Below are 25487 nucleotides of genomic sequence, written 5' to 3' on the forward strand. Positions count from 1 at the left end.
TAGCAGTGGAGGTAGCATGAAATGGCTAGATTCCAGAGATTTAGGAGAAAACCTGGCAGGGTTTTGAGATGGGTGGCAGTGAAGGAGAAGAAAGTATCAGGGGTGAGTGCCAAGCTTGTGTGCCCCTTAGACGTTCCTTGAGACAAGGAATACTGGAGGAGGAGGAGCAGTTTGGGGGAGGGGAAGATCAGAGTTCACTTTGGGTATGTTGAGTCTGAGGCACCCTTGAGACATCTTGGAGGACATGCCTCAAGGGCAGTTGTGTTGTGAGTTTGATCTTAGAAGAGAACTGGAGAATTTAATGTGTGAGTATTAGATTATTGAAGCTATGGGCAAGGATGAAGTCATTTTGGGAGGATAGTGGACACCTTTAAAAAATAATACTAGTGTCATTGTGGGGACTCCATGTAGACCAATTACTACAATCCCCACCTACCCAGCCCCTCGTCCCAGGCTCAGATGTGGCCATATGGGCACAGACCCATGGACTGCTGATGGAAAGGTCCTGGATTATGCAGTTTGTTGAAGCATGCATAGACTGGCTTTCCTAATATCCCCATTGTCCCACCCTCACCCCATCCCTTCAGACCCCTTCAGGGCTTGCTCTGCCTACTGAATGGGATTAGCTCTCAGCCTGAAGTTCAGCACCCTCCCCAGCTCCACCCCAATCTACCCCTTCGATCTTACTGCAGACAGCTTCTCAGCACAAAGGATATACTTGAGTCAAGCAGCTTGTCTCCCCCTCACTCTGCCCTGCCTCTGCTCCCTGGCTTAAGCTGTTCTCTCCCTGGAGTTATACTCTCCACCCAGCCTTTTCCCTGCTCACAGGCTGTTCTCCCACCCTCCAGGGTCCAGATCAAGTCCCATCTTTCCTGAAGTTTCCCCAACCCCCCATAAGGACTAGAATATTCTCCTCCCTCTGAAGAATATCATCACTTAATGATCTGTACCTCTTATTTTGTATTTAGCAGATGCAGATGTGACCGTCATTTTAGAATATGTTCTAACTAGATCACGTCTTGCACTGTAGCCCTTGCTGCTATTAAGAGGTGTTTCCAGAATCCTCAAACTCTTAAATTACTCTAGAAGCAAGTATAATGCTGAGTAGAGAATATCTGTTAGGTTGCAGGTGCTGGGGCAGAGGGAAGGAAGCAGGAGGGTGGCCCTGTACTTGCTCATTGGACAGGCAGTTCACACTTGGGACTCAGCACAACTGTGATCCTTCCCCATAGCTAAAAATTCTAATGATAGCTGAAAATGTGAACAATAAATCTGAGAATGCCAAAACTTCCTAACTTTCATGTATCCCCTACAACTCCCTACACTCAAAGGTCTCCTGTAGGAACAGGTTGATGGGGCAGATAACTTACTGATCACACTGAAAGCTGTCTGATCCTGTAGCATAAAGACTCAATGCCAATATGATGGGAAATTATCTCCCAACATGGGATGGAGAAGCCTTTTGAGTCTTACATACAGTAAGACACTGACAAAAGAGGGCAGAGAGTAGAAATGAGGGAATTAAAGGATTTGCCCATCTGGCCTCATTTGACCTCTCTGCACTCAGATTATCAACTCTACCTCCTCACATGATGCTCTCATGTGGGTGTGGTGATGACCCCAGTGACCCCGAACAGCAGGGCTTTGCACCATCCTGGTAGGGATGACATTGTATTGAGCCAGGGAGCCACTCCCTGGTGTGGGCTCCCTGCTAAGCCCTGATTATTTGCAAAATGCCAGACTGTGGTCAGGAGTCTAGATTTAAGTGTATATTATAGGCAGTCATGAAATTGAATTATGTGAATGAGTTTCGCTTTGTTTTTTAAGGCAAGAATATTTAATGTGGTCTAAAATACATAAAAAAGCAAATCCCTGGCTGTTGTGAATATAATTAAACTAACAGCTACTACACTTGATCTTAGGCAAAAGGCTCAGAAGCTATGTGTGAATTTTTAGTGCTTAGATTTCAGCTTTAGTAGATATTGTTGACTAATAATAATAATTGACTTTCTCACCAACAGTGCATGAGAGTTCCAGATATTCCACAACCCCATCAACACTTGATATTGTTAGGCTTTTAAAAATTTTAACTCTTCGTGTGTCTGTGTGTGTGTGTGTGTGTGTGTGTGTGTGTAGTGTTATCTCATTGTTTCATTTTGCAGTTCACTGATGACTAATGAGGTTAAACAACTTACATGTTTATTGGCTATTTGGATATTCTCTTTTGTGAGGTGCCTGTTAAAATCTCTTGCCTATTTTGGGATCTTTTTCTTATTGATTTGTAGAAGTTTTTTGCATATATTGGATATGAGTACTTTGTCAGATATGTGTGCTACAAATATCTTTTCCCCCTCTGTGATTTGCTTTTTCACTTAATGGTATGGTGATGAATGGAAGTTCTTAACTTTAATGTAACTCAATTTATCAGTATTTCCTTTATGGTTAGTCTTTTTTGTAACCTTTTATGAAATGTTTGCCTTTATATATATATATATATTTATGACCTATATATATATATATAGGCCATAAATATATTCTCCTATTTTATCTTCAAGCTTTTTTTACCTTTCACATTTAGATGTACAGTCTATCTGAAATTGACCTTTGTTTATGATATGAGGTAGAGGTCAAGATTTTTTTTTTCTAGGTGAATATCCAGTTGGTCCAGAACCATTTATTTAAAAGACCTTCATTTTCCTACTGCTTTGCAGGGCCAGTTTTGTCATAAATCAAGGATCCATATATGTGTGGATCTGTTTCTGGACTTTTTTTTTCTGTTCTATTGGTCTCTTTGTAAGCTCTTATGTCAATACCACACTGTATTAATTGCTTTCACTTTAAACTAAGTCTTGACATCTGATAGTATAAATCTTCAACTGTGTTGCTTCTTCTTCATGATTGTCTTGGCTTTTCTTGGCCCTTTGCATTTTATTTAAATTTTAGAATTAGTTTGCCAATTTACACCAAAAAATGTGGTGGAATTTTGATATGTGGGATCTATAAATCAATTCAGGGAGAATTGATATATTTACAATATTGAGTCTTACAAGCCATGAACGTGGTATGTTCCTCCATATAATCTAATGTTTTATAGTTTTCTGTGCAGAAGTCTTATAAATCTTGTGTTAGATTGAGTCCTAGGTAATTAATGCTAATATAAATGGTATCAATCTCTAATGAAAAAAATTTTAAAAATTTTTATTTTATATTGGAGCATAGTTGATTAACAATGTTGTGTTAGTTTTAGGTGAACAGCAAAGTGATCCAGTTATACATATACATGTATCTATTCTTTTTCAAATTGTTTTCCCATTTAGACTATTACAGAATATTGAGCAGCATTCCCTGTGCTAAACAGTAGGTCCTTGTTGGTTATCTGTTTTAAATATAACAGTGTGTATATGTCAATCCCAAACTCTAACGAAATTTTTAAAAGATAACATTTATGTGGTTTGTTTTTTTATGTAGAAATACAATAGATTTTTGTATATTGACCTTGTATCCAAAGACTTGCTAAATTACCTTACTATTCTTTTGGATTTTCTACATATAAATATGTCATCTAGAAATAATGGTGGGTTGGTTTCTTTCCAATCCTTATACTTTTGTTTTATTTTTCCCTCTCTTTTTGCACAGGCTAGTACCTCCAGTGCAGTGTTGAACAGAAGAGATGATGGGGACATCTTTGTCTCATTTCCAATCTTGGGGGTATATTTTAATATTTCACCATTAAGTGGGATATTTGCTTTAAATGTTTTAGAGATTTTCTTTGTTAGGTTAAGGAAATTCTCTTCTATTCTTAAGTTGCTAAAAATGGTTTATTGTTTCTTAAAATCATGAGTGGATATTGATTTTATCAAGTGCTTTTTCTGCATCTATAGAGATAGCTAATTATACACTTTTTCATTTTTATTCTATTGATATTTATCTTTATTCCCATTGATTAATTTTGGAATGTTAATCTAGTCTCTCATTCCTGAAATAAACTCAACCTGGCAGTATTGTATTTTTCTATCCATAATTATTTTTGATAAGATTTTTGCATTTATTTTCATGAAATATCAGCCTCTAATCTTCTTGTCAGGTTTGGTATTTTTTTTTAACATTAAAAAAAATTATTTTTTGGCTGCATTGGGTCTTCATTGCTGCACACGTGCTTTCTCTAGTTGCGGTGAGCAGGGGCTACTCTTCCCTGTGGCGTGCGGGCTTCTCATTGCAGTAGCTTGTCTTGTTGTGGAGCATGGGCTCTAGGCGGCCGGGCTCAGTAGTTGTGGCTCACGGGCTCAGTAGTTGTGGTGCGTGGGCTTCGTTGCTCCACAGCATGTGGGATCTTCCTGGACCAGGGCTTGAACCCATGTCCCCTGCATTGGCAAGCGGATTCTTAACCGCTGCGCCACCAGGGAAGCCCCCAGGTTTGGTCTTAAGGTGATGATGAAATCAAAGCAAGTTAGGATGTATTCCTTCTTTTCTGGAAGAGTTTGTGTAGTTTGATATTTCTTTCTTAACCATTTGGGTGCAAACTTGATGAAATGCTTTAGAACTAGTGTTGCAAACCGTGTTTTGGGAAACAGTGGTCTAGAGAGCAAAACTTAAACATGAAATAGTCAGTTGCTGTCGGTTTGAATGCTCTTGTTTTATTCATTTCCTCCCTTAGGCAGCACGGGCCTTTCCCTTCCTGGCTCTGTGGGGCTCGGCTAAGTCACCACATAGGAGAGCAGTGAGCCATTTGAGACCTGAGCCTGGTCCTCAGGAATTCGCTCTCTCCCTGCCAGCAGGAGGCCTGCCCCAGCCCTACTCAGCCATCTCCACCATCTTCCTCTGACAGAATGAATGCGCTGGATGGTGTCCCCTTCAAGGTGCCCAAGGGCTTTGTGATAGGCACAGAGCCCCTCCCTGGGCCAGAGCTCAGTGTCCCAGACTGCAGGGAGCTTCTGCTGGGTTCTATGGTAAGTATATCTCTCTTTCTGTCTTCTCATCCCTGGGTCTCTGGGTCTGATGCTGAGCCTCATTAGGTCCCTTGTTCCTTGATTTTAACTGGCAGCCAGTCCTGTTCTGGTATATTCTAGGAAGTTCGGAAATAACCCAAGAGGAAAAGATATTTCATGAAGAAGGCTAGTGTCCTGGTGTTAGGGGCTATTTAGTGGGTCTTATTTTAAGTTTAGAATAACTGGAAGGTTGCCTATATAGAGTAACTGAGAGTCATAGCAAGGATGCTCCAATTCCTCTGTTCTCTATCAGCCTGCTGCCAATTCTAAAATTCCACCATTAGAATCACTTAGTTGGGCTAAGATACTATCTCCAGAATCCTCCATTAAAATGCAGACAGTTACATGGGACACATCAGAAGGGATTACTATTCCACAGACCCAAAGCACATCTACCCTGGGGGCACCCTTGAGGCAACCCTTGCCCCACAGCTCACACACTGGGATATGCACCCAGTATATATGGTGGTATCACATACCCTCAGGATAAGCATGATTATTTAACTTCCAAGTGAGTCAAATTTACTTGAAGATTTAGGAGGAAACCTATTGCATTTATATTATAACACAGATGTATCATGGGGTAGAAGGCAAAATTCACATGAATTTTTAAAAAATGAAAGAAAAGGCTTGCAGAGAACTGTGGAGCTGGTGTTGGGTCTCTTGGGACTGAGTCCTCAGGCTCTTCTGTCCTCAGTCAGCGCTGTCTGTGGGCTAACTTTGTAGGAAAGTTTGAGGATCTAGTTCAGCTCTCATTCACTTTTGCATATGAGGACCTGAGGCTCAGAGAAGGGAAATGATTTGTCCAAAGATAGTGGCAGTGGCAGGACTAAAAACCAGGTCCTGACTCTAGATCATTTCCTGATAGCTAAGAGAAGGATTGGAACATGAGAGCCATCAGACAGATGATGTTCGAGGGCAAAAAAAAGGGTTGTGGGAAGTGAGGTGCAGAGAGCATAGTCCAGGAAGGAGAGGCCTGGGGAGGGTCAGGTAGAGAGGCATGAGTGGCCTCTGGGGACAGGAGCAGGAGACTTATCTGCAGACCCTGGAGTTGCACTTAAGCTCCTTAGGACCCAGAACAGAAATAAGCTTTGTAAAGCCCAGAGCACAGTGTCCAGTGGCCCACGCTCTGTGGGGCAGGAGCTCTTGCTCTCCCCAGGCAGTCTGTGCTGTGGGCCCTCTGGCAGTAGAGCCTGTATTGTTGGGAAGAGGAACTTGCTTTACTAAACTCCAGGGGAGGTAGACTATCACAACTTTTCCCTCTCTGCTGGGCTCAAGGCAAGCTGGGAAGAGGCTATTCTGAAGGTTATTTCTCCTCGAAGCAGAAATGTGTACCCTTCTGCCAAGTCTATGTCTAGTGTCCTAGCCCATGTGCTGGCCCTTGCTCCGCCTCCTATTCTCAGGATGGGCATCTGTTCTCCCTTGTGCCTGTTTCCCTTCCTGAGCCTCCATTTCTTTTACTGCTGTGGCAAATAATCAAATAGAGACTCCAAGTATGATTTACAGCCTCTCCTGGTCAGTCTTCCAAATGTACTGGGCTGTATTCCCAATGTTTGGAACTTGAAACACATTTTCCCATAGCAACAATGTTATAGCTAGTAGTTAGATTATCAGATGAACCTGTAGTGGCCTAAAGAGAAAAAAAGAAAAAATAGCTACCATTTATTGAGCATCTGCTATGCACCAGGCCCATGCTAGGTGCTCCTTATACGTTCACTCTTCTTTCTCATTTTTATGACCCGTTTAGCAGGTGGGTGTTCCTTCCTCATGGCGCAGGAAACCAAAGTTTCCACCCAGGTGACCAACAGGGTCATGTGGCTTGTAAGTGACACAGCCAGGACTCCAACGTGATCAGACCCCAAAGCCCATGTCCATTCCCTGTACCCTACTGCCTTCCCAAGGAGCCTCAACAAGTCTGTGTTTTGTTGTTTCATCATAGTTTCATCATCCCTTTAATCAGAGTTAATTTCCCTTTTGTCAATTAAAATTTTTAGAAAGAAAATATATTCATACAGTTTGAAATGAAATACATATATATACATGTATATATATGTATATATAGGTATAGCACAAGGGTCAACAAACATTTTCTGTAAAGGACCAGATAGTAAAAACTGACAATTACTTAACTCTGCTGTTGTAGGGAGAAAGGGCCATAGACATTACAGAAAGTAGTGGATGGGTATGCCTGTGTTCCAATAACACTTTATTTATAAAAACAAGGTTGGAGGTCAGTTTGGCTCCCAGACAGTTTGCCTACCCTGAAAGAGTGAAAAGCCTTCTACTGACACCTTCCCATCTGTCCTGTCCCCACCTCTACTGGTGACCTCTGTTACTCATTTTTTAAAATGTATTCTTCTGGAGATTCTTATGTGTGTATATACAAGCAAATACAGCTATTTCCTCCTTTTTTACACCAAGGGTAGCATTTTGTATACACTGTTCGTCTTGATTTTTTTCACCTAATATATTTTAAGACCTTCCATATCAATACATAGAAAGCTTCTTCACTTTGTTTTTCACTGTATTGCGTTAAATGAATACGTCGTACTTTATTGAATGAATCCCCTCTTGATGGACACTTAGGTTCTTCCCAGTCTTTTGCCATTACAAACAATGCTGCCGGGAAAGACTATGCAGATGTCCTTTTGAATTGAAGTGTGTTACCATATTGCCTTCCATAAGGGTTATATTGATTTACATCCAACCAGCGCTCTACAAGGGGCCTATACCTCAGCTCCACTCCCCAACAGAGAGTCATAAGATGTTGGATCTTTGCCCAGGGATAGGCAAATGGTATCTCAGTGTAGTTTTATTTTGCCTTTCTCTTATCCTTAGTGAGGTTGAGCAGCTTTTCATGTGTTTAAGAGCCATCTGTATTTCCTTTTCTGTGGACTGTCCGTATCTTTTGTCCATTTCCCTGTTGGGCTGTTGGTCTTTTTCTTATCTATTTCTAGGCACTCCTATATTAGTCTGTGTTATCAGAGCTGTTTTCCTTCCAGTTGTCATTTGCCTTTGACCTTGCTTATGGGGTATATTTGCCATGCAGATTTTCACATGTGCTTGTGTGTACTTTCATGGCTTCTCAATTTCAATTCAGAGAAATGTTTTCCCACTTGAGGTTATAAAGGATTTCTCTCCTGTTTTCTCCTAGTACTTTTATGGTTTCATTTCATACGATTGAATCTTTGATCCTTTTGGAATTCATCCTTGTGTATGATGTGAGGATGGATCCAACTTTATTTCCTTTCAGCTGACTAACACCATTTTTGACTAACACCATCTTCTTCCCATTGCTTGAGATGCCACCTTATTATTTACTAAGTCCCATAGATATTAATTTCTATTTCTGGACTTTCTGTTCTTTACCTTTAGTCTATCTGTGCCAGTGCCTTAGCTTTAATTATTGAGGTTTTATAATATATATTAACAGCTGGTATGGCTATTCTTATTGGTTTGTTTTTCATATTGAAATTTAGAATCGTCTTGCTTAGCTTCCACAAATCACAAGTGCTGGAATTTTTTTTTCACGTCTTTATTGGACTATAAATGCTTTACAATGTTGTGTTAGTTTCTGCTGTACAACAAAGTGAATCAGCTATATGTATACATATATCCCCATATCCCCTCCCTCTTGAGTCTCCCTCCCACCCTCCCTATCCCATCCCTCTAGGTCATCACAAAGCATCAAGTTGATCTCCTTGTGCTATGGAGCAGCTTCCCACTAGTCATCCATTTTACATTTGGCAGTGTATATATGTCCATGCTACTCTCTCACTTCATCCCAGCTTCTCCTTCTCCCCCTGTGCCCTCAAGTCCGTTCTATACATCTGTGTCTTTATTCCTGTCCTGCCACTAGGTTCACCGCTTTTTAAAATTCCATATATATGTGTTAGTATACGGTATTTGTTTTTCTCTTTCTGACTTACTTCACTCTGTATGACAGATTCTAGGTCCATCCACCTCACTACAAATAACTCAATTTCGTTCCTTTTTATGGCAGAGTAATATTCCATTGTATATATGTACCACATCTTCTTTATCCATTCATTTGTAGATGGACATTTAGGTTGCTTCCATGTCCTGGCTATTGTAAATAGTGCTGCAATGAACATCGTGGTACATGACTCTTTTTGAATTATGGTTTTCTCAGGGTATATGCCCAGTAGTGGGATTGTTGGGTCATATGGTAGTTCTGTTTTTAGTTTTTTTAAGGAACCGCCATACTGTTCTCCATAGTGGCTGTATCAGTTTACATTCCCACCAACAGTGCAAGAGGGTTCCCTTTTCTCCACACCTCTCCAGCATTTATTGTTTGTAGATTTTTTGATGATGGCCATTCTGACTGGTGTGAGGTGATACCTCATTGTGGTTTTGATTTGCATTTCTCTAATGATTAGTGATGTTGAGCATCTTTTCATGTATTTGTTGGCCATCTGTATGTCTTCTTTGGAGAAATGCCTATTTAGGTCTTCCACACATTTTTGGATTGGGTTGTTTGTTTTTTCAATATTGAGCTGCATGAGCTATTTGTATATTTTAGAGATTAATCCTTTGTCAGTTGCTTCGTTTGCAAATATGTTCTCTCATCCTGAGGGTTGTCTTTTCATCTTGTTTATGGTTTCCTTTGCTGTGCAACAGCTTTTAAGTTTCATTAGATCCCATTTGTTTATTTTTGTTTTTATTTCCATGTCTCTAGGAGGTGGGTCAAAAAGGATCTTGCTGTGATTTATGTCATAGAATGTTCTGCCTATGTTTTCCTCTAAGAATTTGATAGTGTCTGGCCTTACATTTAGGTCTTTAATCCATTTTGAGTTTATATTTGTGTATGGTGTTAGGGAGTGTTCTAATTTCATTCTTTTACATGTAGCTGTCTAGTTTTCCCAGCACCACTTATTGAAGAGGCTGTCTTTTCTGCATTGTATATTCTTGCCTCCTTTATCAAAGATAAGGTGACCATATGTGCATGGGTTATCTCTGAGCTTTCTATCCTGTTCCATTGATCTATATTTCTGTTTTTGTGCCAGTACCATACTGTCTTGATTACTATAGCTTTGTAGTATAGTGTGAAGTCAGGGAGCCTGATTCTTCCAGCTCCGTTTTTCTTTCTTAAGATTGATTTGGCTATTCGGGGTCTTTTGTGTTTCCATACTAATTGTAAAATTTCTTGTTCTGTGAAAAATGCCATTGGTAATTTGACAGGGATTGCATTGAACCTGTAGATTGCTTTGGGTAGTATAGTCATCTTCACAATACTGCTTCTTCCAATCCAGGAGTATGGTATGTCTCTCCATTTGTTTATGTTATCTTTGATATATTTTATCAGTGTTTTATAGTTTTCTGAGTACAGGTCTTTTGCCTCCTTAGGTAGGTTTATTCCTAGGTATTTTATTCTTTTTGTTGCAATGGTAAATGGGAGTGTTTCCTTAATTTCTCTTTCATTGTTAGTGTATAGGAATGCCAGAGATTGCTGTGCATTGATTTTGTATCCTGCAACCTTACCAAATTCATTGATTAGTTCTAGTAGTTTTTTGGTGGCATCTTTAGGATTTTCTATGTATAGTATCATGTCATCGGCAAACACTGACAGTTTTACTTCTTCTTTTCAATTTGTATTCCTTTTATTTCTTTTTCTTCTCTGATTGCCATGGCTAGGACTTCCAATACTATGTTGAATAATAGTGGCGAGAGTGGACATCCTTGTCTTGTTTCTGATCTTAGAGGAAATACTTACAGTTTTTCACCATTGAGAATGATGTTTGCTGTGGGTTTGTCATACATGACCTTTATTATGTTGAGGTAGGTTCCCTCTATGCCCACTTTCTGGAGAGTTTTTATCATAAATGGGTGTTGAATTTTGGCAAAAGCTTTTTCTGCATCTATTGAGATAATCATACAGTTTTTATTCTTCAATTTGTTAATATGGTGTATCACATTGATTGATTTGCGTATATTGAAGAATCCTTGCATCCCTGGGATAAATCCAACTTGATCATGGTGTATGATCCTTTTAATGTGTTGTTGGATTCTGTTAGCTAGTATTTTGTTGAGGATTTTTGCATCTATGTTCATCAGTGATATTGGTCTATAATTTTCTTCTTTTGTGATATCTTTGTCTGGTTTTGGTATCAGGGTGATGGTGGCCTCGTAGAATGAGTTTGGGAGTGTTCCTCCCTCCACAATTTTTTGGAAGAGTTTGAGGATAGGTGTTAACTTTTCTCTAAATGTTTGATAGAATTTGCCTGTGGAGCCATCTGGTCCTGGACTTTTGTTTGTTGGAAGATTTTTAATTATAGTTTCAATTTGATTACCTGTGATTGGTCTGTTTATATTTTCTAATTCTTCCTGGTTCAATCTTGGAAGGTTGTACTTTTCCAAGGGTTTGTCCATTTCTTCCGGGTTGTCCATTTTATTGGCATAGAGTTGCTTGTAGTAGTCTCTTAGGATCTTTTGTATTTCTGTGGTATCAGTTGTAATCTCTCCTTTTTCATTTCTAATTTTATTGATTTGAGTCCTCTCCCTCTTCTTCTTGATGAGTCTGGCTAAAGGTTTATCAATTTTGTTTATCTTCTCAAAGAACCAACTTTTAGTTTTATTGATCTTAGCTATTGTTTTCTTCGTTTCTATTTCATTTATCTCTGCTCTTATCTTTATGATTTCTTTCCTTCTACTAACTTTGGGTTTTCTTTGTTCTTCTTTTTCTAGTTGCTTTAGGTGTAAGGTTAGAATATTTATTTGAGATTTTTCTTGTTTCTTGAGGTGAGCTTGAATTGCCAGGAGCTTCCCTCTTAGAACTGCGTTTGCTGCATCCCATAGGTTTTGGATCATCACGTTTTCATTGTCGTTTGTTTCTAGGTATATTTTTATTCCTTCTTTGATTTCTTTAGTGATCTCTTGGTTATTTAGCAGCACACTGTTTAGCCTGTATGTATTTGTGTTTTTTACTGTTTTTTTTTCCTGTAATTGATTTCTAATCTCATAGTGTTGTTGTCAGAAAAGATGCTTGATACAATTTCAATTTTCTTAAACTTTCCAAGGCTTGATTAGTGACCCAAGATGTCATCTATTCTGGAGAACGTTCCGTGTGCACTTGAGAAGAAAGTGTATTCTTCCACTTTTGGGTGGAATGTCCTCAAAATATCAATTAAGTCTATCTGATCTACTGTGTCATTTAAAGCTTGTGTTTCCTTATTTATTTTCTGTCTGGATGATCTGTCTATTGTAAATGAGGTGTTAAAAGTCCCCCACTATTATTGTGTTACTGTCAATTTCTCCTTTTATGGCTGTTAGCATTTGCCTTATGTATTGAGGTGCTCCTATGTTGGATGCATAAATATTTATAATTGTTATGTTTTCTTCTTGAATTGGTTCCTTGATCATTATGTAATGTCTTCCTTATCTCTTGTAACAGTCTTTATATTTTTATTTTTTAAAAACTTTTATTTATTTATTTATTTATTTTTTTTTTTTTGCGGTATGCGGGCCCCTCACTGCGGTGGCCTCTCCCGTTGTGGAGCACAGTCTCCGGACGCGCAGGCTCAGTGGCCATGGCTCACGGGCCCAGCCGCTCCGCGGCATGTGGGATCTTCCCGGACCGGGGCACGAACCCGTGTCCCCTGCCTTGGCAGGCAGATTCTCAACCACTGCGCCACCAGGGAAGCCCTATTTTTATAAATTTTTAAAATTTATTTTATTTATTTGTTTTTGGCTACATTGGGTCTTTGTTGGTGCGCATGGGCTTTCTCTAACTACAGTGAGTGGGAGCTACTGTTCATTATGGTGGCTTCTCTTGTTGTGGAGCACGGTCTCTAGGTGTGCAGGCTTCAGTAGTTGTGGCATGAGGGCTCAGTAGTTGTGGCTCACAGGCTCTAAAGTGCAGGCTCAATCGTTGTGGTACACAGGCTTAGTTGCTCCACAGCATGTGGGATCTTCCCGGACCAGGGTTCAACCCCGTGTCCCCTGCCTTGGCAGGCGGATTCTTACCCAGCCCCCAACAGTCTTTATTTTAAAGTCTATTTTATCTGATATGAGTATTACTATTCCAGCTTTCTTGTGATTTCTATTTGCATGGAATATTTTTTTTCTTTTTTAAAAATAAATGTATTTATTTATTTATTTTTGGTGGTGTTGGGTCTTCATTGCTGTGCATGTTCTTTCTCTAGTTGCGGCGAGCAGGGGCTACTGTTCATTGTGGTGTGCAGGCTTCTCATTGCGGTGGCTTCTCTTGTCACGGAGCATGGGCTCTAGGCATTCAGGCTTCAGTAGTTGTGGCACGCAGGCTCAGTAGTTGTGGCTCACGGGCTCTAGAGCGCAGGCTCCATAGCTGTGGTGCACAGGCTTAGTTGCTCCGTGGCATGTGGGATCTTCCTGGAGCAGGGCTTGAACCCACGTCTCCGGCATTGGCAGGCGGAACCTTAACCAGTGTGCCACCAGGGAAGTCCCCAACAGTCTTTATTTTAAAGTCTATTTTATCTGATATGATAATTGGTATTCCAGCTTTCTTTTGATTTCCATTTGCATGGAATATCTTTTTCCATTCCCTCACTTTCAGTCTGTATGTGTCCCTAGGTCTGAAGTGAGTTTCTTATAGACAGCATATGTAAGGGTCTTGTTTTTGTATCCATTCAGCCAGTCTGTGTCTTTTGGTTGGAGCATTTAATCCATTTACATTCAATGTGATTATTGATATATATGTTCCTGTTACCATTTTCTTAATTGATTTGGGTTTGTTTTTGTGGGTCTTTTTCTTCTCTTGTGTTTCCCACTTAGAGAAGTTCCTTTAGCATTTGTTGTAAAGCTGGTTTGGTGGTGCTGAATTCTCATAGCTTTTGCTCGTGATTTCTCTGTCAAATCTGAATGAGAGGGCTTCCCTGGTGGTGCAGTGCATAAGAACCTACCTGCCAATGCAGGGGACAGGTCCTGGTCCAGGAAGATCCCACATGCTGCGGAGCAACTAAGCCCATGCGCCACAACTATTGAGCCTGTGCTCTAAAGCCCACGAGCCACAACTACTGAAGCCCACATGCCTAGAGCCCATGCTCCGCAACAAGAGAAGCCACTGCAATGAGAAGCCTGTGCATCACAACAAAGAGTAGCCCCTGGTCGCTGCAACTAGAGAAAGCCTGTGTGCAGCAATGAGGACACAACACAGCCAAAAATAAAAAAATAAAATAATTAAAAAAAAAAGACTCATTAGCCACCTTTCTTTTAAAAAAAAAAAATCTGAATGAGATCCTTGCTGGGTAGAGTAATCTTGGTTGTAGGTTTTCCCCTTTCATCACTTTAAATATGTCCTGCCCCTCCCTTCTGGCTTGCAGAGTTTCTGCTAAAAGATCAGCTGTTAACCTTATGGGGATTTCCTTGTATGTTATTTGTTGCTTTTAATATTTTTTCTTTGTACTTAATTTTTGATAGTTTGATTAATATGTGTCTCTGAGTGTTTCTCCTGGATTTATCCTGTATGGGACTCTCTGTACTTCCTGGACTTGACTATTTCCTTTCCCATGTTAGGGAAGTTTTCAACTATAATCTCCTCAAATATTTTCTCAGACCCTTTCTTTTTCTCTTCTTCTGAGACCCCTATAATTTGAATGTTGGTGCATTTAATGTTGCCCCAGAGGTCTCTGAGACTGTCCTCAATTCTTTTCATTCTTTTTTCTTTATTCTGCTCCCTGGCAGTTATTTCCACCATTTTATCTTCCAGCTCACTAATCCATTCTTCTGCCTCAGTTATTCTGCTATTGATTCCTTCTAGAGTATTTTTAATTTCAGTTATTGTGTTGTTCATCACTGTTTGTTTGCTCTTTAGTTCTTCTAGATCCTTGTTAAACATTCCTTGTATTTTCTCCATTCTGTTTCCGAGATTTTGGATCATCTTTACTATCATTACTCTGAATTATTTTTCAGGTAGGTTGTGAACTTCATCTTCATTTATTTGGTCTTGTATGTTTTTACCTTGCTCCTTTGTCGTAACATATTTTTTTGTCGTTACTTTCTTTTTTTGGTGGATGGGGCTGTATTCCTGTCTTACTGGTTGTCCAGCCTGGGTCTTTGTATCCTTTTATTCCTTAAGTCCTGTTGACTGTCTCATTATCTCTCAGTCTCTTTCTCTCCATGACTGCCTCATCAGTTCTGAAGTTGTCTTTTTCACTCCTCTGTCCTTCACAACCCACTTATTTTGCTCCAATCTCTTTCTCTGTCCATTTATTCTGCACACAATTACAAATATCCCCTTGGGGCCAGAACTGCCCTGGGCCCTGAGAATACAGAGAGAAATAAGATACACTCAGGGAGCCACACTTAGAACAGCTAAGTTATGTTCCTCTCTCCAACATAGAATCATTCACGGGTGGGAGGGGGCAGTGCCTGTCTACCTTTCTGCCTCCCATTTTCCCCCCACACACCACTTCCCCCAGCCTTAAGTGGCCATCATTGAGCACTGAAATTGCCTTTTGAGAATATTTATATTTTTTAATGGAGTTTTATATTTCCAGTTCTAAATTTTAATGGTAGGTACCGGGAATATTTTATTTTTGCCTCATTTACAAACTCTCAATTTAGGTTATTTATGTGGGCTCCAGATTTATTTTTTAGTTGGCTTGATCTGTAGTGGAGAAAGCACTACAGTCAGATGGACAGAGGAATCCCAGCTCAACTACTCACCACTAATCTGACCACCAGCAAATCAAATTTTCTGAGCCTCATTTTGGTAATCTGGAAATAGGAATAACATTAGGACCTAGTAAGTAGAATTCAACAAAAATTAGCAATTTTTACATTTCCTGGGCCCCAAAGTAACCTTGGATGGCAGCGAATGGGATGGGGGCAAGTACCACTCCACAGAGAGGTTGGCAGGCCTGGGCCGGCCTCCAAGGCCAACTGCTCAGTGACAAATGATTCTGGGCTCAAGTGAAAGCTTCTTTGCTAAGAACAAGTTTTGTTGGAGAATTTTTTTAAGCCCCTGTTGTTCAATTATATACTGAATGGCAAAGGGACTTAGATATTTGTTTTCACTGTTTCAGTCTATTAACCTATTCCTCACTTTGTCCTTCCTGCACAGTTTGCTGTTAAATTGTTATTGATATCCATCCACCCCAGTGCTAGCTAAAACTAAGGGTGAGGGTGGGCTGCGATGAATGCCTGGGGCTTAGAATCAGAAACTGTCCAGGCCTGGTGAGTCTATGCCTGAATAGATTCCCCAGAGGCCAGAAGGTAGGGGTGCGCCCCCGGCCCTGGTTTGCCTGGCGGAGCCTCATTCGGCCTTCTTTCCGCAGTATGACTTCAGCCTGGAGAGGAGGGCACTCTTCTGGGTGGAGGCTGTAGTCCGGGGACCCTGCCAGGTCCAGTGCGACGCCCCGGGGGCAGCTTCAGCCCCTCCCGCCTGGCTCTTGCTGGTCAGCCCCGAGCAAGGGCTGGAGCCCATGCCTGCCGCAGCGGAAGGTCCTGAGGCTAGACCGCAGGAGCATCCTGAGAAGGAAGAGGTGGAGGAGAAGGACCAGGATGAGGAAGAAGCCTTCTCTGCCATGGAGGAAGAGTCGGATCCCTGCAGCCCCCAGCCCAGCTCCTCGGCGAGCCCCAGCCTGAGCCAACACCGGTGCTCGCTGGACGTGCTGCGCGGCGTGAGGTCGGAGCTGGCCGGGGCGCGGCGGCGGCTCTCTGAGTGCAGGCTGGCCGCCCGCCCCCGCAGTCTCCTGCACCGCATCCGCCACCGAGCTCTGAGCCTCTGCCCTGGCCCCGCGTCACCCCTGGGCCCGGCACTCCCGCTCCCCAGCGCCCCAGTGCCACCCCCGGGCCCCGAGACATCGCTCCCCAGCACCCCTGTGCTGCCCCCGCGGCCCTCCACGGCTGGCGCCGTGCCCCCGTTGCGGAGCCACAGGCCCGTGGTTGCGGTAAGGAAACTGCCCCCTTGGCCGAGGCCACATCTCAGCAGTGAGGCCCCCGCAGTCTGGGTCTCCGGCCTGGTTCGAAGCCTTGGTCCCCTCCTCTTCGTGCGCCTCCTCCCTACCTGCTCTCACCTGACCCTATACCATGCAGTCCTTCCTGTGGCCCTTTGCCTAGAATATTCCCTGCTCATAGGTCCCTAATCCCTGTTTCTCACTGTGCCTTCTTTGCTTCTATTAGGGTGCATGTCACAATAATTGTAATTACCCAACATCTGTCTGTCTCTTCCAATGGAATATGATTCTTCTAGGGCAGCGATCGCATTTATGTTTGTTTCCGCAGCACCCAGCAGCACACTTGGCCCATAGGGGGTGCTCAGTGAATGTCTGTTGAATCAGTGAATGTGGCTCAGATCTAGGGCTTCCCACCCAGCAAGGCTTGCTGTAGGATGAGTGAGGGGAAGGCTCAATCAAGGAATATTCACTGTACAGTCACTTCCTTCAAGAGACTGGGTTGGAAGAGACCAGGTCAAACTCACAGGACAAGGAGAGTTGGGCGAGGAAGTGTGAGACAAGGCAGCACTCTACAGTGGGAGGAATCAGGTATTGAGAGAGAGGTGAGGGTTGCTGCAGGATGGGAAGGCTTCAGGACAGAGGATGTGTACCAAGAAGAACTGGGAGCAGATATGAACATATGGTGAAGCCAATGAAGCTTAAGCCTCAGGCCCCTCACTAGCTCCTTCCAAGGCCTTGTACATAGTTTTGTATCTGTAACTGTGTCTTTTTTCTTTAAGTGGTCCAGATTGTGTTAAGTATCAAACTCCACAAAACCTGGATCTGGAACAGATGGGTTAGGTCAGGATTAGGAGCAGGAGGTGGCAGTTAGGCACAGCTTTCTTCCCCCCAGCAGTTCCACAGTCAGGCGAGGAGATGCAACAGAATAAGGCCGAGGTGAAATTAAATCCAAAAGACAGATTCAAGGTCTGGCATTTCCCACTCACTGCTGTGTGAGCTTCGGCAAGTCACTGAACTGCTCTGAGCCATCTCTTCTCTACCTGTAAAGTGGGCAGCAACCCCTCACACAGTTATTTAGAGCGAACAGAGAAGAGACTGTGTAAACTGCACAGGCCACGCCCACATCACGGACTAGCTGCTGATGCCAGGATGGCTCTTCCCTGGTCCCAATTAAATTTACTCTAGCAACAATCCTACAGCGGGGTTGGGGGGAGGATGGGGCAGATGTTCTGAAGGGGAGGAAACTGAGGCAGAGAGCAGGTAAGAATCTTTTTCAAGGTCACAGGAGTAGACTCAAATCCTAAGATTTGCATGTTTTTCACCTGGGGTAAAGAGCAGATCCTAGGATGAGGTCATGGCAGGGAAACCCCTGAGAAGATGAGGATGGGTGGGGAATTCACACGTCACATGCACTCTGCTCCTGAAGTCAGGGCAGCAGCTAGGCTTTTCTTGGGGAGGAGGGGACAGGGAGGTATGTTCGGGGTTAGCAGATAGGTGCTTCTTCATGGGGGACGGGTTAGGGGTGATGCCAGCCAAACCAATTGAAATGCCTTCAAGCCACACTCCTTAGTCCAGAGTCTGTGTGGGTTTCCCCAACACCACAGCTGTACCCAGTTCCTACCCTACTCCATGCCCAGCCAAGCTCCAGCCAGCCAAACTCAAGAAGGAAGATCTGGCTGGGAAGATCACCCCTGCTTCCCCCTTACTAAGGTTTGGGGTAAAGAACCCTGGATTTGATTCTGAGTAGGGTTCAGGTCCCAAAAGTGTGTTGCTTACCAGGTCATTAAGTTGTCTGAACCTTGACTTCAATATCTGTAAAATAGAATGAGCCTATCATATTTCTCTTTCAGGGTTGTTTTAAGCAGTAAGTATTATCATCTACTGGCAGTTTCTGTATGCCAGGCCCTTTGCTAATCAGTTTTCTCACCTTGTCTTATTTAAGCCTTGTAATAACCCTGTGAGGTATCTGGTATAACTGCATCCACTTTACACATGAGTAAACTGAGTAAACAGTGGAGAGCTGGGATTTGAATCCAGGTCTGCAGGACTCCAAGCTCCTCAGAATATTAGCCCCTACACTCTGTAGAGAGGGTGGTACATAAAAGCATCTTTAAAAATGTCCTGCCTAGCCAGGTGTCACCTCCATGGTAACTAACACATCCACTTTTCTGTGTTTCAGTCCCTGAGCCCGCATACCTGCCTGCCACCTCCTGGGCAGGAGCCCCAGCCTCTCGCCACCCACAGATTGCACCCTGATTCTGCTGACTTGCTGTCCGCCCTGAGCCAGGAGGAGCAAGACCTCATCGGGCCAGTGGTCGCCCTGGGGTATCCCTTGCACAGGGCTATCATGGCTCTACAGAAGACTGGGCGGCAGAGCCTGAGCCAGGTGAGTGGAGGACCCAGAACTGGGGGGCTGTGGAGCTGGAGCCCAGTGAGTGGCCACGCTCTTTTTATCTTCAACTTGAAGATATTTTATGTTTTTCTCTAGAGGCAGAATTTCAGCTTGGAATCAATTATTGGGGGTTGTGAGCAAGTTTCTAGACCCTAATGCTACCACCTCCATAGGAGTTTATCAGGAATCCCCATACCTACTTGGGGAGTCTCAATATTCTACTCCTGTCCCAGTCTCTGCCCCAGATACAGAAGACTGGAACTTTGGGCAGCCACAAATCTCTCCAGAGCTGCCCGATAACACTTTCTGCAGCAGGAGAGATGTTTTATTCCTGTGTTGTCCAATACAGTAGCCACTAGCTATGTGTGGTTACTTGAAATGTGGCTAGTGTGACTGAGAATTCTAATTGATTGTAATTAATTAAAATTTATAGGTAAATAGCCACATGTGGCTACTGGCTACCGTATTGGATAGCACAGCTCTAACCACTTCCCTCAACAGTTTATCCGTACCCATACCCATCTCTCTCTCTTTCCATCTACCCATCCATCAATCTAGTCATCAGTATTTGCTGGGCACTTCTTGGGTGTTCAGATGCAGCTAGGAGCTATGGGGAAAACCAGTATTGTAGGTTAGGTTCCCCAGGAAGCAGACTCCAATGGAGTTTGGCATACAGGATATTTATTAAGGAGACCCTTGGGAACAACTTCTGGGTAAGGGAAATGACAGAAGCAAGGATGGGTAGAGGGAGAGGTTGAGCTTTGTAGACCCAGTGAAAGCCAACTCCACAGCTTGGAAGCATATATGGCCCTTCAGAGTTGTCCTAATTGGGGATGAGATGGTCAGGCCTTCATACTTCTGCTTCAGTCAGTCACCGTTGTGGGAAGAGGGTGACTTGAGAGAAGTGATTCTCTGTAGCTAAGGCAGTTCCTGAAGGGACAGATAGTTTCTGTGTGAGAACCTTCCAGGGCAGCACCTTAGGCTGATCTGAGATTTAAGAAGTTGCCTCCACCTTCAGCTGCCGCTGAAAAGCCAGGACCTTGGCCAAGAAGCTGTCCAGGAGGGCTGTGAGGGGCCAAGTCCATGGTAGGGACTCTGACATGCCTCTTCAGTCCCTCCAGACCCTGTGACAAGGCTGGGGTCTCGGGCCATCACTGTGGGGGTCTGAAGATTAGCTGGAGGCAGCACAGGGCACTGGCCTCCCTGTGGGTGGGCTGGGAGAATCTCACTGCATCAGGAACGTTGTGTTTCCAGACATAGACTGACCACCTGCCTGGTGAGTCTTCTCCCAGTGAGCAGTCAGGGGCCAGGCACTAAGGGGTGGGCCTGAAGGGCCATTGGATGACTTCATCTATCCTCCCCCACCAAGTTAGTATTCCTCTCTGTTCTGTGAAGCTCCACCATTAACTGAGCATCTCCTTTAGGTTCACAGCCCTTCTCCCTTTGAAAGACAAACACTACAGTAAATCCTTTTGAAAAGAGATGAACGACGGATGGTCCAGGAGGGGGGGCATCAGGTGATAGAGACAGGGCACTTGGAAGAAAGAAGGAGAGAGGAAAAGATACAAAAGATAAGCTTTGTCCATCACTCCTTCCCTCCTTCCACAAGGATCGATGTGTCTACTGACTGCCTGCAGGACAGGTGTGGGTGGCATGTGTGAGGGTCCATAGGCCGGGCCCAGACTTGCCATGGGACTCTAGGCACATCAGGTCCCCTCTTTGAGCCTCACTTTCCCCATTCACAGAATGGAGGGGAATATGTGTTTATAATCAATAACTGCTGGAGGTCCCATCCTGGAGTCTGATGGTGACATCCTCACCTACTGTGGGGCCTGAGATAGGCCTGGTAACTGACCAAGCAGGAGAATCCTTACAAATGCAGATTCTCAGGACCTACTCTGCAGAGTCCCAATCAGTGGATCTGGAGTGGGCCCAGGGCCCTATCATTTTAAAAGATCTGCAGATGGTTCTGATATGCATGGTTCTGATATGCAGCCTGGCTTGGGTCTACTAGTGTGGACTGACTCAGAGATTCTCAACCTTGGCTGCACACAGGAATCACCTGGAGAGCTGTAAAAGTCCCAGTGCCCAGGCTGCCCCCCTGACCAGTCATATCAGGGCCTCTGGAGGTGAGCATCAGCAGTTTATGGGTAGTGATACTGAGGCACCAGTCGTTTTAAGGCTCCCAGGTAGCTACAGTCAGCACCAAGGCTGAGAACCTTTGCTGTCGATGAACCAAGAGGTGAAGGGAGCATCCCCCATCTGCCCTGCCCCTGTTTTCACCTTCGGAAACCCTGTCTACTTTCAAGCCAGCTCAAAGCCCCTCCTCTAGCAGTTAGCCCCCCGATGGACAAGGCACTGGCCAAGAGGTCAGGTGATCTGAGCCCTAGTCCTGGGACCTGGGGCAAGCTGCCCGCCCTGCCTAGACTTCAGTTTCCTCAACTGTGCAAGGAGAGTTTGGTTGGGTGGTTTTCAAAATGTGCCCAGAGCAGGGTCCCTGAGGTGGGGGCACTGGACTCTGGGCTCCCTCCACCTCCTTCCCACAGTTCTCCCAGAGCAGCTTCAACCTTACCCTGTTACTGTTGAAGCCCCCTGGTGCTTGGACAGTTCAGAAGCTAAAACAATTTGAAAACCATTAGTCTATTATGATCTGTGTTTTCTGCCCAGTTCTGAAGGTCTGCAGAAACAGGCACTCATGTTTTCCTGTATCTGGTTTATCGCCCCCACTGAGCTGTAAGCTCCCGGAAGGTAGTTCTTAATTCATTTTATAAACACAGCATACGTTTATTGAGCTCCTTCTGCCTGCCTGCCATGCTGGGTTCTAGGAACACAGTGGTGAACAAGACTGACACAAGTCTTCCCTCGTGGAACAAAAAGTTAGTGGATGAGAAAGACAGTAGAGCAATTACAAAGCTGTATGTGAGGGGAAGCATGGGGTGCTGTGGGAGCACCTGGTGGAGATGGGGGGTGGGGAGAGGCTCCCCAGGGAAGAGGAGTGAGGCTGGCCTTGGCCTTGGAACCAGATGTGCAGAAGTCTGGGGGTGCTGAGGGAGCGGCTGGGCTGCTGACAGAGGTAAGCTGGCCACTGAAACTGGATTGGGAGGTAGCACTTTATGCTGAGGGCAAAAGTAGCCCCTGATGACTAAGCAGGGAGTGGCTGGAAGAGGTGTTCCTCCCTGTGGGTCCTCCACTGTCCCCTCCCCTTTCCAGCGCTGGTGCAGGACTGTTGCAGAGAGTGGGGCCCACGGGGTCCTGGATGGCAAAGATGTTATGTGTCTGGCGATGGGTGGGGTGCACAGCTGTGTGTGGGAGAGGAGGTTATCTTCTCATAGGTGGGTGCTCACCAGGGAGGCTAAGCATCCTGGGTGGGTGGTGGGTAGATACCCATGTTTGAGCCCTGGCCCATTCCCCACTTAGGTTCTGGGAACACCTTAGCCCACCCTGACAGCCCTCTTCCTGGATTCCAGCCCCCAGCTTGGGACAGTTGGTGAGGCTTTGCTATCCACCTGTCCCCAGGGGAGGCCTCTGACCCTCTTCTGTTAGCTCGTGGGTCTCTGGGGCCACGTTGTGTGTGGCAGGTTGCCCAGTCAGCCTGGCCCTGAGCTCAGCCTTAACGAGGCCCTTGGGTGCCTCCTCCACCCCATCTGCTGCCCCTGCTACCCCTCTTAACCTCCTTCCCTCTGTGCACCTTTCCTGCCCAGTTTCTCAGCTACCTTAGCGCCTGTGACCGCCTATTGCGACAGGGCTACGAGGAAGGCCTGGTGGATGAGGCCATGGAGATGTTCCAGTTCTCCGAGAGCCAGGTCAGCAGGGCCTCCAGCCTGGGCCTCCGGGGAGGGGAGGTGTGGGGTGCACACACGAGCCTGGTGTGCTGGGGAGGACCAGTGCCAGAGCCGGCCTGGGGACCACAGGAGACAGCCTGCTTGCTCAGCCCTGGGGAGAAGGAGACAGCCCAGGGAGATGGGGCACGGGGAAGGCAAGAGGACCCAAGGGGAAGGGGAAGGGGAGAGGACCCAAGGGGAAGGGAAAGGGGTAAGGGAAGGGGAAGGGGTAATGGAAGGGGAAGGAGTAGGGGAAGGGGAAGAGATAGGGTAGGGGAGGGAGAAGGGGAAGGGGAAGGGGTGGGGAGGATGCAGGAGGGAGGGCTTTTAGTGTTATTTAACTGAATCAACACAACAAACATTGACTTTCACTCCTTGTCAGACACCCAGACAGGAGCCAGATAGGTAGCAGAAAGGTGCTTGAACTCTGTGCTCGGGGAGTGTGCCACCTACCTGGAAACCCAGAATGCATGCGGCTGTGGTCCCAGTAGGAGGACATTCTAAGTGCCTGATGAATGTGACCTGTCCACAACTGGCAGTTGGCTCAGGCCAGCAGTCTTCACAGAGGCTGAGGGAGGGATGCAGGGGTGGGAGAGATGCCGAGGAGAGGAGCGGGGAGGGGCAGGGAAGTTTCAAGCACTGGGGCCGGAGGAGGAAGGCAGGCAGAGGCTGTGCTGTGTGAGACCTTGGCAGGGTTTGGGGCCTGGACAGAGACCCTGCGCTGTGCATCCTCTGGGCACCAGTATGCAGCCTTCCTCTTCCTGCCCCAGCGCAGCACCCGAGCACAGGGAGTCAGGAGTGAGCCAGAGTGGGGAAGGAAAGCCGCACAGAGAGAGCTGGCAGCCTGGCTGGGCTCCCCTTCCTTGGCACAGGAAGGGAGGTTTGAGCCCATGTCACTGAGGTACAGGAAAACCACAGGTGCTGCCCAGGATCAGGCTCACCTGGCCTGTGGGGGTCACAGCTTTCTGGGGGTATGTACGGTGGCCACCTGGGAGGGGGCTCCCCAGGGCAGAGGCCCAGCCTCACAGAGTCCCCCACGCCCTCTCTGCCTCCTGTTCCTCAGGCAGGGGAGTTCCTGCGCCTCTCAGAGCAGTTCAGCGACATGGGCTTCCAGCAGGACCGGATCAAGGAGGTGCTGCTGGTCCACGGCAACCGCCGTGAGCAAGCCCTGGAGGAGCTGGTAGCCTGCGCCCAGTGACCCTGGATGCACCTCGCGGTGCCCACGCATCCCTGGCAATCCATCCTGACTGTATTATGAAGACCACATAAGAATAACAAATTGATGCATACTCATTGTAAAAATGCAAATGATGCCAAGGGTGGGAATAAATACTGTAAAGGAGGCAAAACTTTAGCCATCTTAGGATTTCAACTGGGGCTCTTTAACAAAAAGATAGATTAACGAGAGAAAAATAAAAGTTTATTAATGCATGTGGCACACATCATGCCTGAGAAACTTCAATGAAAAGTAACTCAAAGTAGCAGTTTAGAACTCTGGCTTATATAGCATCTTCAACAAAGAACAATAAATTTGTAGAGAAATGACAGGACAAAGGAAAACAGTTTTAGGCTTCCAAGGATGGCAAACTGTGGGAAGGTAAATATATGGGAGGGAGCTAATGGAGTAAGGTTTGTTTGTAGGCTCCCCTGGTACATTTCTGGGCTGACAAGAATCTGTCTCCAGAAAAGGAGAATTTATATCCTGCCTTTAAGCAGAAAAGAGGGGCAGGGTAGAGAGAGCTTTTCCTGCATTTGCTGCTTCTTAATTGCCTTCAGCTCAAAATAATTATGTCAAAGAGGCATATTTTGGGGTGACAGTCTGGTTTCTTTCAGTACCAAAAGAATCAGCTAAAAGAGTTGAAAGTGGTTCCTTGCGGGGAGGGGCAGATGGAGTTGCATAGACGAGGAACTGTCTTCATATAAGCTGTGTAAAATGACCTATATTTGATTCTTTAAGGGCATTAGTAACTTTGAGTTTAAGAAAATTAAAACAAATAAATGATGTGCAGTTCTTTGGGTCCTGTAGGTTTCTGGTCTTGGGGTGCAAAGAATATCTAACTGTGGGTCAGAAGACCTAATTCTGATTTTGGTTCTGCTGATGAATGGCTCAAGGCCTCTTTGGGCCTAAGTTTCCCTAGGATAAGTGGAGTGATTAGCCCTGACTGCTATCCATAAGAATGCCCTGGGGAGTTTGTTAAAATGTCCAAGGCCCCACTCCTGGATAATCTGATTCAGAAAGTCCAGCTTGGCAGCCCTTGGGAATCTGTTTCATTATTATAAGAAGCTCTCTGGAGATTCTTTTTCTTTTTTTAATTGATTTTTTGGTTGTTATTGTTGACCCCCTTCACCCATTTCCCCCCCTTCCATCCCCCACCTCTGGCAACCACTAATCAGT

The 25487-nt window shown here is 44.8% G+C and overlaps 1 protein-coding gene across 4 annotated transcripts in view; it reads left to right on the forward strand.

Moving 5' to 3' along the window:
• UBAP1L (ubiquitin associated protein 1 like) overlaps positions 1-25103 on the forward strand; it is a 28993-nt gene extending 3890 nt beyond the window's left edge. For 2 of the 4 annotated variants that reach the window (XM_032622672.1, XM_032622671.1), the window contains 6 exons: positions 3637-3708; positions 4655-4946; positions 16259-16873; positions 19059-19265; positions 22973-23074; positions 24156-25103. In XM_032622672.1, coding sequence (XP_032478563.1) covers positions 4827-4946; positions 16259-16873; positions 19059-19265; positions 22973-23074; positions 24156-24290 — 1179 coding nt within the window. In that variant the 5' untranslated portion in view covers positions 3637-3708; positions 4655-4826 and the 3' untranslated portion in view covers positions 24291-25103. Of the gene's footprint in view, positions 1-3636; positions 3709-4654; positions 4947-16258; positions 16874-19058; positions 22604-22972; positions 23075-24155 lie in introns of all 4 variants that reach the window. The other 2 variants (XR_004348451.1, XR_004348450.1) reach the window with 2 other exon arrangements.
• Positions 25104-25487: the final 384 nt, after the last annotated feature.

This window comes from Phocoena sinus, chromosome 2 (assembly GCF_008692025.1).
Source record: "Phocoena sinus isolate mPhoSin1 chromosome 2, mPhoSin1.pri, whole genome shotgun sequence".
In the NCBI taxonomy this organism is placed as follows: Eukaryota; Metazoa; Chordata; class Mammalia; order Artiodactyla; family Phocoenidae; genus Phocoena; species Phocoena sinus.